The sequence below is a fragment of the Thunnus thynnus genome, chromosome 11 (genome assembly GCF_963924715.1).
Source record: "Thunnus thynnus chromosome 11, fThuThy2.1, whole genome shotgun sequence".
Lineage (NCBI taxonomy): Eukaryota > Metazoa > Chordata > Actinopteri > Scombriformes > Scombridae > Thunnus > Thunnus thynnus.
Window position 1 is genome coordinate 33808527 of NC_089527.1, and position 14161 is coordinate 33822687.

Consider the following 14161-nt stretch of genomic DNA (forward strand, 5'->3'; position numbering starts at 1 on the left):
TGTTAAATGATTGTTAAATCTTACAATAATTTTGGTATTTTTAAGGTGGAGTGTAGGGTATTTGGTCTTATGTATAATTAAAACCAAACAGGTTAGATAGACTAAATTGAAAATACAGATCTCAAAATACAAACTCAATACAACAAAAGTGAGTACACCTGTGACCACTGAAACAAAAGTGAGTACACCTGTGACCACCAACATAAAAATGGCTACAACTGTGACTTCCAATACAGACTAATTGCCTGCACAAAGTTATAAAGGAACCTCTGAGCAGACCACTATAACTTTCTCAGTTTTGGCCTGGGTTGTGTCTCATGTGCCATGGCCCCATATGGTGAGGAATTGCCTGAACAAGTAAGACACCAGATTGTGAGACTTCATAAAGATGGGAGAGGGTACAAGATCCTCAGTAGGCTACTAAACAGAAGCCAAAACTCAGCTGCAGCAGTGGTTAGGAGGTACAGGAGGACCCATACTACCAATAACAGAAGGTGAAGTGGCCGTCCGCAAAAAATGAAAGCATGCATAATTCACTATTTTTGCAACCTTGCATTGAAAAACAGACGGGCAAGCATTTCTAACTTGGCACAAGGACTATCTGTGGAAATTGGTGTTTCAGTGACTGCTTAGACAGTGAGAAGGACATTGCATGAAGTCAACCTCTACTGATGACATCCAAAAAGAAAACCATTGCTCACAAAATGGCACAAAACTGCCAGATTGAACTTTGCCAAAGAACATGAAAAGAAGCCAGATGAATATTGGAGGCACATTCTTTGGTCAGATGAAACCAAAATAAATTTGTTTGGATCAGATGGGGTCCAGTATGTTTGGTGTGGACCTGATTGCGTAGTGCCGACTGTCAAACATGGAGGTGGGAGTGTGCTGATATGGGGCTGCATGAGTGGAAAAGGTGTAGGGGAGATGCCACTATGAATGCAATTTTTATACCCAAATACTGAATAAAAAGATGACTTCCAGTCTCAAGAGGGATGGCAGGAGAGGAATTTTCCAACATGAAAATGATCCCAAACACACTGCAGGAATCACATAAGAGTTTTTTTAAAGAAGAAAAAAGTGGAAACTATGACCTAGCCAAGTATGTCCCATGACCTGAATCTAATAGAACACCTTTGTAATATTTTAAAATGTAAGGTAGAGCAACAAAACTCCTCCAGCAAAGAGCAACTGAAAAGAATAATCTTTGAAGAATGGCAGACCATCTCTCCACAGATTTGTTCTAGAATGGTATCATCCATGCCCAGGAGGATCCAATCTGTCATCAGAAAGAAAGGCAGGCATACAAAATATTAGAAAAATTTAAAAAATGGAGTCTCATTAATGAAGGGTGTGCTGACTTTTGTTGCAGTTTGTTCTTAAATTTGGGCCAATATTGTATAAATTGTCAAACATTCTGTTTTTCAAGTGAATTGGCTTAATTCTTCTTGGGTTTTGTCTAAAAACAAATCAACTTGTATTAAATGGAAAGGATTTGTAATTACTTAACATTTTAGTGGTATTGACCAGGGGTGTACTTAGTTTTGTTATATACTGTATTATGTTAAATACTTCATTGTCAATTTTAAACATATTTCAAAACTTTTACATTTTTCCCTATAAACAATCTGTGCGACAGACTTTGAGATTGACCACTGGCAGCAGTGAAGCAGAGATCCTTCACATATTGTGAGATGTATTGCAAAAGGATTTAAGCTACCATGACCTGGTGATTTTTGGCATTTTTTTTTGAAAATTTGAGTGCTGAATGGCTAAAATCTTTTAAAACTTGCTTACAAACCCCATAGAGTTTGATCAATAAAAAATAATCCTTACAATTCCAAGAGGTTTCCAGTACCTCCAGTACAAATGAGAAGGCAGGTGGTAAGATGGACTGATTAAGGGGCAAGGGGGGAGGGCAGAGCGGACGGTTGAAAGGATAAAGGCAACGAAGGTTATTGTCAGGATGTTAATCTCATTATGGTTATTGCAGACACTGGAAAGGAGTTAATAATAGTGCTGCAACCCCTCCTTCTGCTACCTGTACTTACTGCTGAGTATGTGAGGCTCAGAATCTAAAAAATGTGGGTAAAACTTTTCTTTAGAAAGAATAGCTAATTTTAACTTATTTAATAACATACTGCAAAAGGTTTGTCTGTCTTTCCTGTGAATAATTTTACCCTCAGATTTTGCTCTGTGAGGTCTTTTTTCCATTTACTCACTCCTTTCTTCTGTATTTCTCTCCCAGCAATGCAAGGTGTGCAGTGAGTCAGGGAAGTCATGCGGCCCCTTGGGTCCCCCAGATGGCCCTGGGGTGGAAAGGTCTGACTTCGTGCTCTACGTCAGCGGTATCACCACTGAGCGCTGTGGACAGGAGAACATAGTGGCCTACGCTGCTTACTGCCAGCTGGAGGCAGAGCTGGACAGGTGGGGAGAACAGCACATGTAGTCTGCATGTTTCTATGCGTGTTCAGAACTCTCTCACACTGAATATTTAGCTGTTTCAGAGGTTGTTTCCTAAACTGTTATTCACGTTTGGTGATGTATCCTAATTCATATGAATGGGATGGACATAATATTAGAAACACCTCTAAGTATAATTCAACAGCACCACAAAGTACAGCCTCCAAAATGACTATAAAATAAACCTTTCAAAAACTGATAAACAAATAAAAACCTTGATGAATGGGCTGTTTTATTAGACTGAAATATTGTCATCTACGTAAGTTTACCCAATAAACTGGCAAGTGAGTGTATGTGAGAAAATTGTTGACAGACTAACTAGTATTGTTTTATTCTATCTGAGATGAGTAATAAATAAATTATATTCCTCAACAAATGTATCTTTGTTGTTGTTACTCTTTAGCAAAGGACATGAGAGACAGTAATAAAGTTAAATGGTGAAAAGTAAAACCAGATATATGAGATGGAAGAGTAAATAGAATAAATAAGATTATATAATATCATCCAGGAGATCTAAAATCATACAAGTGAGTTAAAAGCCAGTTTAAAAGGTGTGTTTTACTGTTTAAAAGAAAATACAGAGGTAGTTGTTCGAATTGTGAATGGTAACACTTTTCATACTTTAGGAGCTATAACAATAGCAAATAGCAAATTCACAGCCACCACTGATGGCAAATCTTGACTTAAAAAGCGAGATGAGTTTCTTGTTCCGAGCTCGGTGTGTGCTCTCGTACGTACAGGCATTGCGTATCTATGAGTCTGTCAAGCCCTGTAAACAAATAAAATCTTTCCTAATAATAAACCTCAACAAGGGAGGTTAAAGCTGTTATGAATGGGAAGAAAACTGCATTCTTTAGTGGTGACAAAGATAACATTAAAATTGCTCAAAAGGAGCCGAAAGCAGTTATCAAACAAGGTAGACATAAATATAAGGAAGGGGTTGAAGGACAGATGTCCAATAGTAATACAAGGGGCCTTTGGAATGGCATGAAATCAATTACTGGCTATGGGACCAGTAATCCCAGTTTCCTTGGTTCTGGGATAAATGTAAATGAGGCAAACTACTTTGCAAGGGGGGGGCTGTCTAATCTAATCTTCTCAGTTTTCTTAGTTCCAGTCAAAAGCAAAGCGGCTACATTTTCAACCATTTGATTTTTTTAGTGCTTTCTTACCGAGTGTAGAATATACTGTAGAGAGTAACAATAATCCAGATGGGATGAAATAGAGGCATGAATAATTTTCTCCAGGTGTGCGGCAGACAGAAATGATTTGATTTTAGAAATACTTCAATTGATTAAAAAACGAGACAGAATAACCCCCGGTGCTTGATGTTCTAAGTTCAGATTTGAACCAAAAATTATTCCTAAATTCCTAGCAGAGGGCTTGGTATTGGGTGGCAAATATAATTATCAGAATCTTATCATCATTCAGCTTGAGACAGTTACAAGACATCAAACACATTTCCTCAAAGCAGGCCTTATGGGCAGCCCAGCTACAAGAATAAGTAGAGTTGACAGGAGGGAAGATATAACTTTGTATCATCTGCATAAAAATTAGTTTCAGAGTTATCATGGTACTCTTGTTATTGTGGGCACCGTATCTTCACTTACCCTGTGATTTTGTGTGTGTGTGTGTGTGTATGTGTGTGTGTGTGTGTGTGTGTCCTTTAGACCTATAGCAGGCTATGCCAACCTGTGTCCTGCCATGATTTCCTCTCAGCCTCAGGAGTTCGAGGGGATGCTCTCCACTGTCAAACATGAGATCATCCATGCTCTGGTCAGTACAACAACATGTTTCTTTCAATCCTCTGTCAAATTGTGCTTTTCTTGTAGTAAAGAAACCTGAACAAACTGAGTGGCTGGAACCATCAATAAATAGAGCTGGATTGGAACCTAAGCTTAACCCTCACTAGGTTTAAAGGATAGGTTCGCAGTTTTTCAAACAACAGTCAGGTGTCCATATGAAGAGTGACAGGGGTTTTCCTCTCTGTAGTCATTCCTCCTGTTCATACTGGCTATTAAAAGATCCCCCTCAAATGTGCTTTCAATGTAAGTGATGGGGGCCACAGTATGTCCACACAGACATTTAGTGCAAAAATGCATTTAAAAGTTGATGTGAAGCTTACATCAGACTTCAGCATGCTGAGTTAGTCATATCAAGTGGATATCTGCCACATTTACAGTTTTTTTTTTTTTTTAGCATCAAATCCCTCTTTGTGTTTCCTCAGACAGTGTTTCCCTTGAGCTGCAGTGGAAATATTGTAACAAAAAAAGGAATTTGGCACTTAAAAGACAAACCTTGAAAGATATCTACTTGATTTGACTCATTTGGACGGCTGAAGCTTCATATTAGCTTGAGATAAACTTTTAAATACATTTTTGCACAGAAGGAGGACTGTGGATTTTGTCCCATTGTAAGTGCATTATGAAGGGATCTTCTAATGGCCAGTATGAACAGGAAGAAAGATTATAGCAAGAAAAACCTGTTTCAATGCTCATTTCGGCTCCTGACAGTTGGTTTAGGACAGACTTGAAGAATTGGAAACACATTCTTTAAGGGGTGTACTGGTTTTTCACTTTGTTGACAGTTCATGCTTTGCAAATTCACAAAAGTTTTGACTATGTATTAGCTTAAAGGTTATTCTATCTAACTTACTTACTTACTCATTCTAACTTGCACTTACTTCTAAAGACCTGGGGTCTCATTTATAACTGTTAAGTATGCACAAAACAGGGCTTAAAGAGGCTTACACCATTTCCCACGCAAAAGTTGTGATTTACAAAAACAAACTTGAGGGGAGAATGTGCGCACCCTTATGTAAACTCTGACCCATGCATATGGACATTTTGGAGACAGGGGAAACTGGCAACACAGATGGTGAGGTGGTGAATTGAAGCCAGATTGTATAATAATCCTCACACATTTAATTTCACTTCATATCACACGATAATTATAGATCCACTTTATAATAAATATTCAAGCCAACAGTGTTATTTGTGCTTGTGCCAGTCAGCTATAACTATTCCATTAGCACCTTTCAATTTTTAAAGATATAATCCAACACAAATCTCAAATCAAAGTCCGTTCAACATTTCATCAGCTCTCTCATCCTGAGCGCAGAGGAGAGGGCCGGGCTGTATGGTGCTCACACTCGTTGTCAGCTGTGGAGCAGCGCAGCGCTGCTGAAATACCAGGATAATGTTCCAGTTTGGCGAATGGCGGAGTAGGCAGCAAGCCGAGAGAGCTCTGTCTCCACTCGTCATTTATTTGACATTTGTTACACTATCCGCCCACTAAAACTGGAGAGCTGGCCTGGCACTTTGGGAGATGATGGATCTCCATTTCTCATGCTTCTGCGTTGAAAAGCCGCATCACCAGCATACGTAGTTACTGACACCTATGTTGTTACCACAGCAACCCATACAGATAGGTCGGTGATGTCTGGACACACCAATCCAATCTGATCACTTGCAAATAACAGTGCGGACATTGTCTTAAAGATCTGATTTGAGAAACTTTTTTTTTTTTTCAATTCATTTCAATTTTATTTATACAGCGCCAAATCACAACAAAATTCATCTCAGGGCACTTTTCACATAGAGCAGGTCTAGACTGTACTAATTTACAGAGACCCTACAATTCCCCCATGAGCAAGCACTTGGTGATAATAATAACAATAACAATAGTGATAGAGATGTGACTAGCAACAACAAACAGCAGCAATAGCCGGAGAAGGACACCAACAGGACTGCAAAGTTTTGGGCTGGATGCTGGGGATTCCTGCGAGATGAGAAAGCACAAAAAGCTCAGGGGAAGAAGCTCAGTTAGTAACATGCATTAATGGTAAATTAATGCATACAGATGGAGAGGAGGAGGAGGAGAGAGGAGCTGCAGTCTGAACAAAGTCTAAATGTATTCACTCAGGTGTGATCTGTGTGTTATTTCTCCTGTGTCCACCAGGGGTTTTCAGCAGGTCTGTTTGCCTTCTACCATGACGATGAGGGCAAACCTCTGACTCCTCGCTTTGCCAGTGGCCTGCCTGCCTTCAACGAGAGGTGAATACAGTTTGTGTTGTTTGGAAACGGCATTCACTTTACATGTCCATCAACCCAGCCAGTTGTGATGCTTTATACTAAAGGAAACCAAAAAGACTGGAGAGGAAACAAACATCTAGCTTCCTCTCTATAGAGTGTTAGTTCAGAGTCATTTTAAGTTTCATCTATGAGGTTTTAACTCATCATGTCTCCTGAAGAGAAGAAGGTAAAAGGTGTTTCACATGAGCTAATCAGCTACCTAGGTGTGGTCACACAACCTATATGAAAACCAGAACTCAAACACAGACAGTGCATGTAAGTGTATACATACTGTCAAGAGGCCAGAAAAACATATCGATGGGCCTCCAAAGAGGAGAAGGCCAGACAACAACCCTGTTAGGTCAAGATATTGGGCCAGAGGCTGAGAGAAAGAAGGGAAACACAATTTCCGCAATGCCCATTCTACATCGAAAGATCCAGCAGAAGAAATAGAAGAATGGGTGAAGAAACTGGAGAGAGTCAGATCTGGTCATCGACTACCTGACCTGCCAGTCACGCCATCTGTAGCTCCACCTGGCGACCTTTATGTTTGCAAGTCATCCCTGGAAGGATGTTCTTATAGGGACAGCAAAAGTAGTATAAAACCAAAGATGTTAGAGAAGTAAGAGTCAATTGGTCGATTGCTGGAGGAGACTGCATCACTTTGATGGAACCAATACAACTTGAAAAGTGAAGAAGTTGTGAGAAATTTCAAGTGAAAAATTTCATCTTGAGGAACACAGACTGAGCTGAGCAGTTGAAAGACACTTCACTGCTGCCCAGCAGGGCTGCTGAATCCATCGCAAGGCCTCTGAGGACATGAAGACTTTTCAGACATGGGACTGGAACACCTGTGGCTGTTTTTCAGCAATGGAACCAGTTTTTGAGATTTTTGGACTGTTCCTGTTATCAGCTTTATTGTAGGACCATTGTACCATTGTAGGAAAGATACAATGGTCCCCCCCCCCCCCCCCCCACACACACACACACACACACAAGTGCATACACGCACACATACACACAAAATGAAGAGAAATGTTAAAAAGAATTCCTCATTGAGACATTGTGGATGTAGTGTTCTCATATAGAAAATCTATTTGCACTCTGATGTAAGTGGTGATATCACCACCTTTTGATGTGTTTCAAGGTATGTGTTCTTACAGGCCTGCTTGTCTTACCAACATACTGAGGGCACATGGGCATGAGTGAATATAACAGACACTGCCTGATGCTGTAGGTTTTACCTGTAGTGTGACTTGTGAATATACTTGTTTTCTTGGAATTCTCACATGCCATTAATTGCGACAAGGAAAGAAGCTGCCTCCTCCATCCCAGCTTCTCTGGGTGGGAGCAGAGGGGCTAGAGGACTCTGCAGAAACAAACTTGTGAGAAGGAAGGTTAAAGCTGCATGTGTCTAAATGAAATTTCTTTATCAGTGCATGTGTATGTTCAGAAGGAAGTTTGCAGTTTGCACGGTGTGTTGTCCAACCACATCGGAAATCCAGTCAGTCTCTACTGACACTTATTTATGCACATAAAAAGTGACAGAACAATAGTTGTGTGAGTGAAAAAAAAGAGTTAGATGGAGAAGTCCAAACCCTCCACATAGCTGAACTACTGTGCCATCTTCCACCTCTCATATAAACTTGTGTGTGTGTGTGTGTGTGTGTGCGTGTGTGCGTGTGTGTGCGCGCGCACAGCCTGGGTCTGTACCAGTGGAGTGAGGCGGTGATCAGGAGTGTCAGCAGGTTGTGGGACATCAGAGGAGGAGTGATGGTCCGCCACCAAGTGCATGTCCTCGTCACCCCTCGTGTCGTGGTAAGAAGCTGTCTGTCTCCCAGTCAGTTCAGAGGTGGATCCCTGGAAACCTGCATTTTTAGACTGAATACACATGAGTCAGCGGTCCCATTCCAAAGGTTGGACTACAGGCAACAGAAGGCTCATTTCTCAGCTGCAACACATTTGGAGAAGCCTTTGAATTGGAGCTTAATTGGCCCATGTATGCTGTGCCCATCAGTAATGTAATGGAGCACTTAGGTTTCTAAAGAAAAATGACTTCACCTGGACTAGAATCATAATGGGATGAAAAGATTTCACTCGAACATGACAGAGGAATAAGTTCAGAGGGAGAGGATGGAGACTGTTACCTGCAGTACCTGTAGTTTCGGTATTATTACACTCACTGTCAGTCATTGACAGAGCTGTACAGTATGTTCTTCTGTGTGCCTCCAGGAGGAGGCAAGGAGACATTTTAACTGCCCTATCTTGGAGGGAATGGAGCTGGAGAACCAGGGAGGGACGGGAACTGAACTCAACCACTGGGAGAAGAGACTGCTGGAGGTAACCACACTTTCTCTGTGTGACTTTTGGGGAAGTGAACAATTAGAGATTCTCCTTCATGTTAAATTTTCTTCTTCATTTGCCTTTCCTTTCCTCAGAACGAGGCGATGACAGGCTCCCACACCCAGAACCGTGTGTTTTCTCGTCTGACGCTGGCAATCATGGAAGACAGCGGCTGGTACCGAGCTAACTACAGCCTGGCCCAGAGGCTGGACTGGGGCCGTGGCCTCGGCTGTGACTTTGTCATGAAGAGCTGCAAGTTCTGGATGGACAGACAGAGGCAGAGGTCACAATAACACTCTTTGTGTGAAACTTCTCTTCAGATGAGGTGTTTCTTGCAGTTTGTAGTTCCTGTGATCACAAAGAATGTCTACACTTAGAATTTTAAAGCTAGCAGCACCAGTCTTTTGGAAGTGTTGCTGGTGGCTCATGTAGCTATGACTGGAGCTCTGCAGCTCAAGAAATAGAAATATGTGTGGTTTCTATGTCACAGCTCAGATTATGAGCATGCTTCCTGGAGACCAGATTTATCCATTTTGATAAGCTTGTTTCATTAACCAGCAGTTAAGACTCACTGTTTTCATCAAAGACCCCTTTACAGTAGATTAGTTGAAAGAGATTTACATGCAGATTTTATGTTCCCTCTCAAGAAAGGCAAGACATCTTGTTGCAGTTACACACAGTAAACAGTGTCCTCTGGTATTGAGGACCGCTCAGAATGCACATGCAAGAGATTACGTCTTCTGAGTTTTAGCTACATTTCTGCATTATTTATTTACCTTTTTATATCCGATTTTCTTTTTCCATTTATTCTTCAAGATAAGAACATGGAATTCTTTAATTTGAAAATCTGAAAATACCAGTACAGAAGTTTCAGAAGTGTTTTGTGGTGCATTTGTTGTTGCAGACGGCACGCTGTGACGCCGTACTGCAACACAGTGCGAGCCTCTCCTCTTCAGCTGACATGCAGACAGGACCAGCTGGCTGTGGCTGTCTGTAACCTGCAGAAATACCCACAGGAGCTGCCGCTCAAGTACCAGGTACACACACACACACACACACACACACACACACATACACATACACATACACATACACATACATAAGCCCCTTTCACACATGCAGTCTATCCCTGAAATGTTCAAGAACATTTCCTGCATGGAGTCATGTGTGAATGGGAGCAGGGATAGATATTCATGGAAATCTGTACTGCCAATTTCCCACCTCAAGACCTAGTAACATTTCAGGGAAAATGCCAGTATGGCTTTGCTGTGAATGAAAGCAGTAATGTTGCAGGGACAAGAAAAAGGGTTATTTCCGTCTGATGAAGGACACTTTCAAGTGGAACGAGCGAACCAATCACAAGACTTGATGTGGGGATGATGAACTGTGAGTTGGGTGATGTTGGTTTTGGCTTGTTTGTTTTCAACATGGCGGACGCGTCACAAACTTTCTCATATTACCGCGAAACAGTACGCAAAAATATGTTTCTGAAAACATTTTAGGCGAGAAAAAGGCAATGCAATTGCCAGAATCTTGATTCATATTTGAGCAGGACTGCCTAGTTTGAAAGTTTGATCTGAGTTTCGTGAGTTTTGCCCTCTTCTTCTGTTGAGTTTTATGGCGGTTGGCATTCCTTAAGTGTTGCATTACGGCCATCTACTGGACTGTCCCTTGCTCCATCTATTCCAGCGTTGCAATGGCATGTGTGAAAAGGCACAACACAGAAATGTTCCTGAATGTAGGTACATGTGTGAACAGTGAAAATCACTAGCAGTACATGAAAGGTTACCGCAGTAACTTACCGGGAAATATGAAAGAGGTTATACACTCACAGGCATAGGCTCCCATTCTGTGGGTGCACAAGAGTCTGGGCATGCACGAGCACATATGAGCCCTGGTGAGGAAATCATATGTGAGGTGACCATATCAGGAGAAAAGCCAAAGCAGAGTTTCCTATCATATTCTGTGATGTGTTCCATAGTTGTGTTGAACTTGTGTTATTTATTTATTGGGACCATGTACAGTGTTAAACATAAATGTTACCGTGTAATGTACTGCACCAGACTTAGCTTTTAACTCATTTTCATCTGCAGTCCCTTACGCAGCTCACAATTAAAACATATAACAGAACAATAACAAACAGCACAAAGCAAAAAACACACAGGACACATAATACAAAATACAAAGCTACACACAATAGCACATCACATACACCCACAATGTCAACTAGAAATTAATAATGTGAACTTGTCAAATTAAAAACAAGACTATCTGTGCTAATGAGAAGATCATAGATGATATTTAGATTCAGTGGTTACAGAGCTGAGTAGCTTTTAGCAGACTTTTTAATTTGGTTTTGAAAGTACTGATGGAACTGCAGCTCTCCATGTGGTCGGGTAGGGCATTCCACTGAGTTGTAGCTTTTACAGAGAATGTCGACTGCCCAAATGCAGTGCAACGAACGGTATGGTACAATCTCGTACAGAGGATATTCTGGAATATCCAATAGAACTTACTGAGCGAGTGTACACAAAGTCACATAGTGGAGGAGGGGCCAAATCATTAAAATTTTATAAACAAGGCATAAATTTGAAAATAATCTAAAATTCTCAAAGCTCAGTAAATTTTATTTCTCTAGTATCCTACAGTGATGGAAATGCATTTTCTTTTTGTCTAGAGTTTTTAGAGTTTGTCTGTATACAGACTGTGGCTGTTTCTCCAGCCTGCCCCCCACATGTGATGCAATAAGACATATGGGAAAGAATCATAACATGCATAAATATCTTGGCTGCATCCAAAGAGAGACAGTTTCTAATATGTCTAAAATTTACTTAGTTGTACTTTATGGTTTTAATTGTTTTTTTTACATGTTTCTTAAAGTTCAAATTTGGACCCACTGTCACACCAAGATATTTAAAATAAGTGACTATGTCAATCCTCTCACCTTTCATGAGAATATCAGGGTTAGGAGATTGTACCATGGTTTTAGACAAAAACATACCTTTTGTATTGTTAAATTTAGACTCAGACATGATTGATGAAGCTAATGTGTGATGCTTTCCAACGCAATTGCTAGCTTAGCAGCTTCAAACTCTGCAGCTGTTTTTGCATGTGTGGTGTGTATACAACAATGTCATCTGCATACATTTGCAGTTCTAAATCATTACACTGTTGAGGGAGATCATTAATATATAGGCTAAATAATAGAGGACCTAATCCTGACCCTTGTGGAACACCCATTGTGCACTTCATGTAACTGGACAGTGTGTCACAAACTTTAACACATTGTATCCTATTAGATAAATATGAAGACATTCATGCCAGTGGTCTAGATGAGAAGTTAGATTCTCTTGTTGTGGCAGGAAGGTTTGGACAGGATTCAGAGGGCCTCTCCAACATGATCAAAACACTCAAAATGTAACAACAGCAGCACTTGATCATGAGTGGTGACTTTGTGCTTGTTTATTCTGATTATTTAAAATGTGTCCTGTGGAGAGACAAACCTAAACTGATTGTGTTTATTCTTTAGGTCTAACAAATGTGTTCCATTCCCTTTCCTTCCTTATAAAACCAAAGCCATTTTTTAAAAAGTATTTTAAAGTTGCATTGTTTACACCCATGTTCACTAGCTTGCAGTCTTCTTCTTCTCTGCCTTTTTTGGTGCATTGCAGCATTTCTTGGTGCATTATTCACAGAATAGCATGTAGTGACAGGCAGGACTGTGTATCATGTCACACGTGTGCATGTGTATCCTCGTGCACATGCATGAGACAAACAAAACAGGGACCCACTCACTAAAAAACTACTCTATAGCGCTACAAGTGCTCAGAAATTCCACAGGTACCTTTTAAGTACATTTCTTTATACTTTCTCATAGTTTAGTCTCATAGCAGTGATTTACTGCAGTGCTCTGCTTCTGTATTTTGTGTGTGTATGTGGGGCAGCTCTGTTGGAAATATAAATTCAGTGCCTCTGCACACAGATGATTATTTTAATTATCAACTAATCTGCTGATTAGCCTTGAAACTGTCAGAAGATAGTAAAAAATGCCCAGAACAATTTTCTAGAGCCCCAGGTATATTCAAATTCCTCCTTTTGTCCAAGTAATCAAGTAATGTAAGGACAGTCCAAACCACAAAGATACTCAATTTACAGTAACATAAAACAAAGACAAGCAGAACCTTCTCACATTTGAGAGGATGGGAATGTTTGACATTTTTGTTACAGAACATGCCTGAAATAATTACTTGATTATCAAAATAGTTGCTGATTAATTTTATGATCAACTAATCGATTAATAGATCAATTGTTTAAGCTGTATTCTAAACTACGTTGTAACTCCATCCTTCTCTAGTATTAACTAAATGTACTGTATGTGCTATAGTATTGTACATCAAACTATGTGTTGATGTACAATCAACATCCTGTTCTTGATGTTCAAGAACAGGCTCTCTCCCAATCAGTTCTGGAGGCTGCTCAGGATGGGTGGGTGGGTTCTTCTCCAGGGTCTGGAGGCAGCTAAGGAAGGGAATACCCCAGCCCCACAAAGAAATAAGCAAAATCCAAACTCAACTCGGAAGAAAAAGGTGGATTAAAGGGAAGGGGGAGAGGAGAAAAACAAAACAAAAATAAAAAAAAAGCAAAGTCAAACCATTAAACACATAAAGAAAATATTACGAATTGGCTGTACCTGGGATATCCTCCTGGGATATATCACTTTCCCTATTTACTCCCCCCTCTCGATTTTCCCCCTTTCTTTTTTTGTTTTTTTCTCTCTTTCTTTTCCCCTCTCTTCCCTTTCCCTCCCCCCGCTCACTTTCTCACTCCTTCCTTGCATCACCTCTGGGGGTGGCGGGCTGGGGCGCTGTGGCCGGTGTGGTGCGGCTTGGCCGGACGGGAGGGGGAGATGAGTGAATGAAGACATGACCAGCTTCCCCTACCTAGACAAATCAACTTAATTATTCTTTTTTAATACCACATTTTTCCATTCCTCTCCCTTCTTATTTATTTATTTTTATTTATTTACTTGTTATCATCATTATCATTAATCTTGTTTTTTTTATTACCACCCGCCCCAGTTGCTCTTTCACACTTACATACACACTCACACCTACACACACAGAAATCTGTGTGCCCTAACTCACACATTTCATATTATAAGCACTAACATCTGATGTTTTCTTTTGTGCTGTTACCACTGTAAGTCCTCAATGCATGTTTGTCTTTTCACACAAACTCTGTCATGTCATCCGTTTGATTACATTCTGTCTTGTTATGTCTTG

The 14161-nt window shown here is 40.4% G+C and overlaps 1 protein-coding gene across 5 annotated transcripts in view; it reads left to right on the forward strand.

The window, feature by feature from the left end:
- The window catches only part of lmln (leishmanolysin-like (metallopeptidase M8 family)), a 39189-nt gene that overhangs the window by 9355 nt on the left and 15673 nt on the right, over positions 1 to 14161 (forward strand). For all 5 annotated transcript variants that reach the window (XR_010930711.1, XR_010930712.1, XM_067604583.1 and 2 more), the window contains 7 exons: positions 2249 to 2427; positions 4134 to 4239; positions 6424 to 6518; positions 8237 to 8354; positions 8769 to 8876; positions 8975 to 9162; positions 9784 to 9916. Coding sequence is in view for 3 of the 5 variants with exons in the window: in XM_067604583.1 (XP_067460684.1) it covers positions 2249 to 2427; positions 4134 to 4239; positions 6424 to 6518; positions 8237 to 8354; positions 8769 to 8876; positions 8975 to 9162; positions 9784 to 9916 (927 nt within the window). In the remaining 2 variants the exon portion in view is untranslated. The remainder of the gene's footprint in view (positions 1 to 2248; positions 2428 to 4133; positions 4240 to 6423; positions 6519 to 8236; positions 8355 to 8768; positions 8877 to 8974; positions 9163 to 9783; positions 9917 to 14161) is intronic.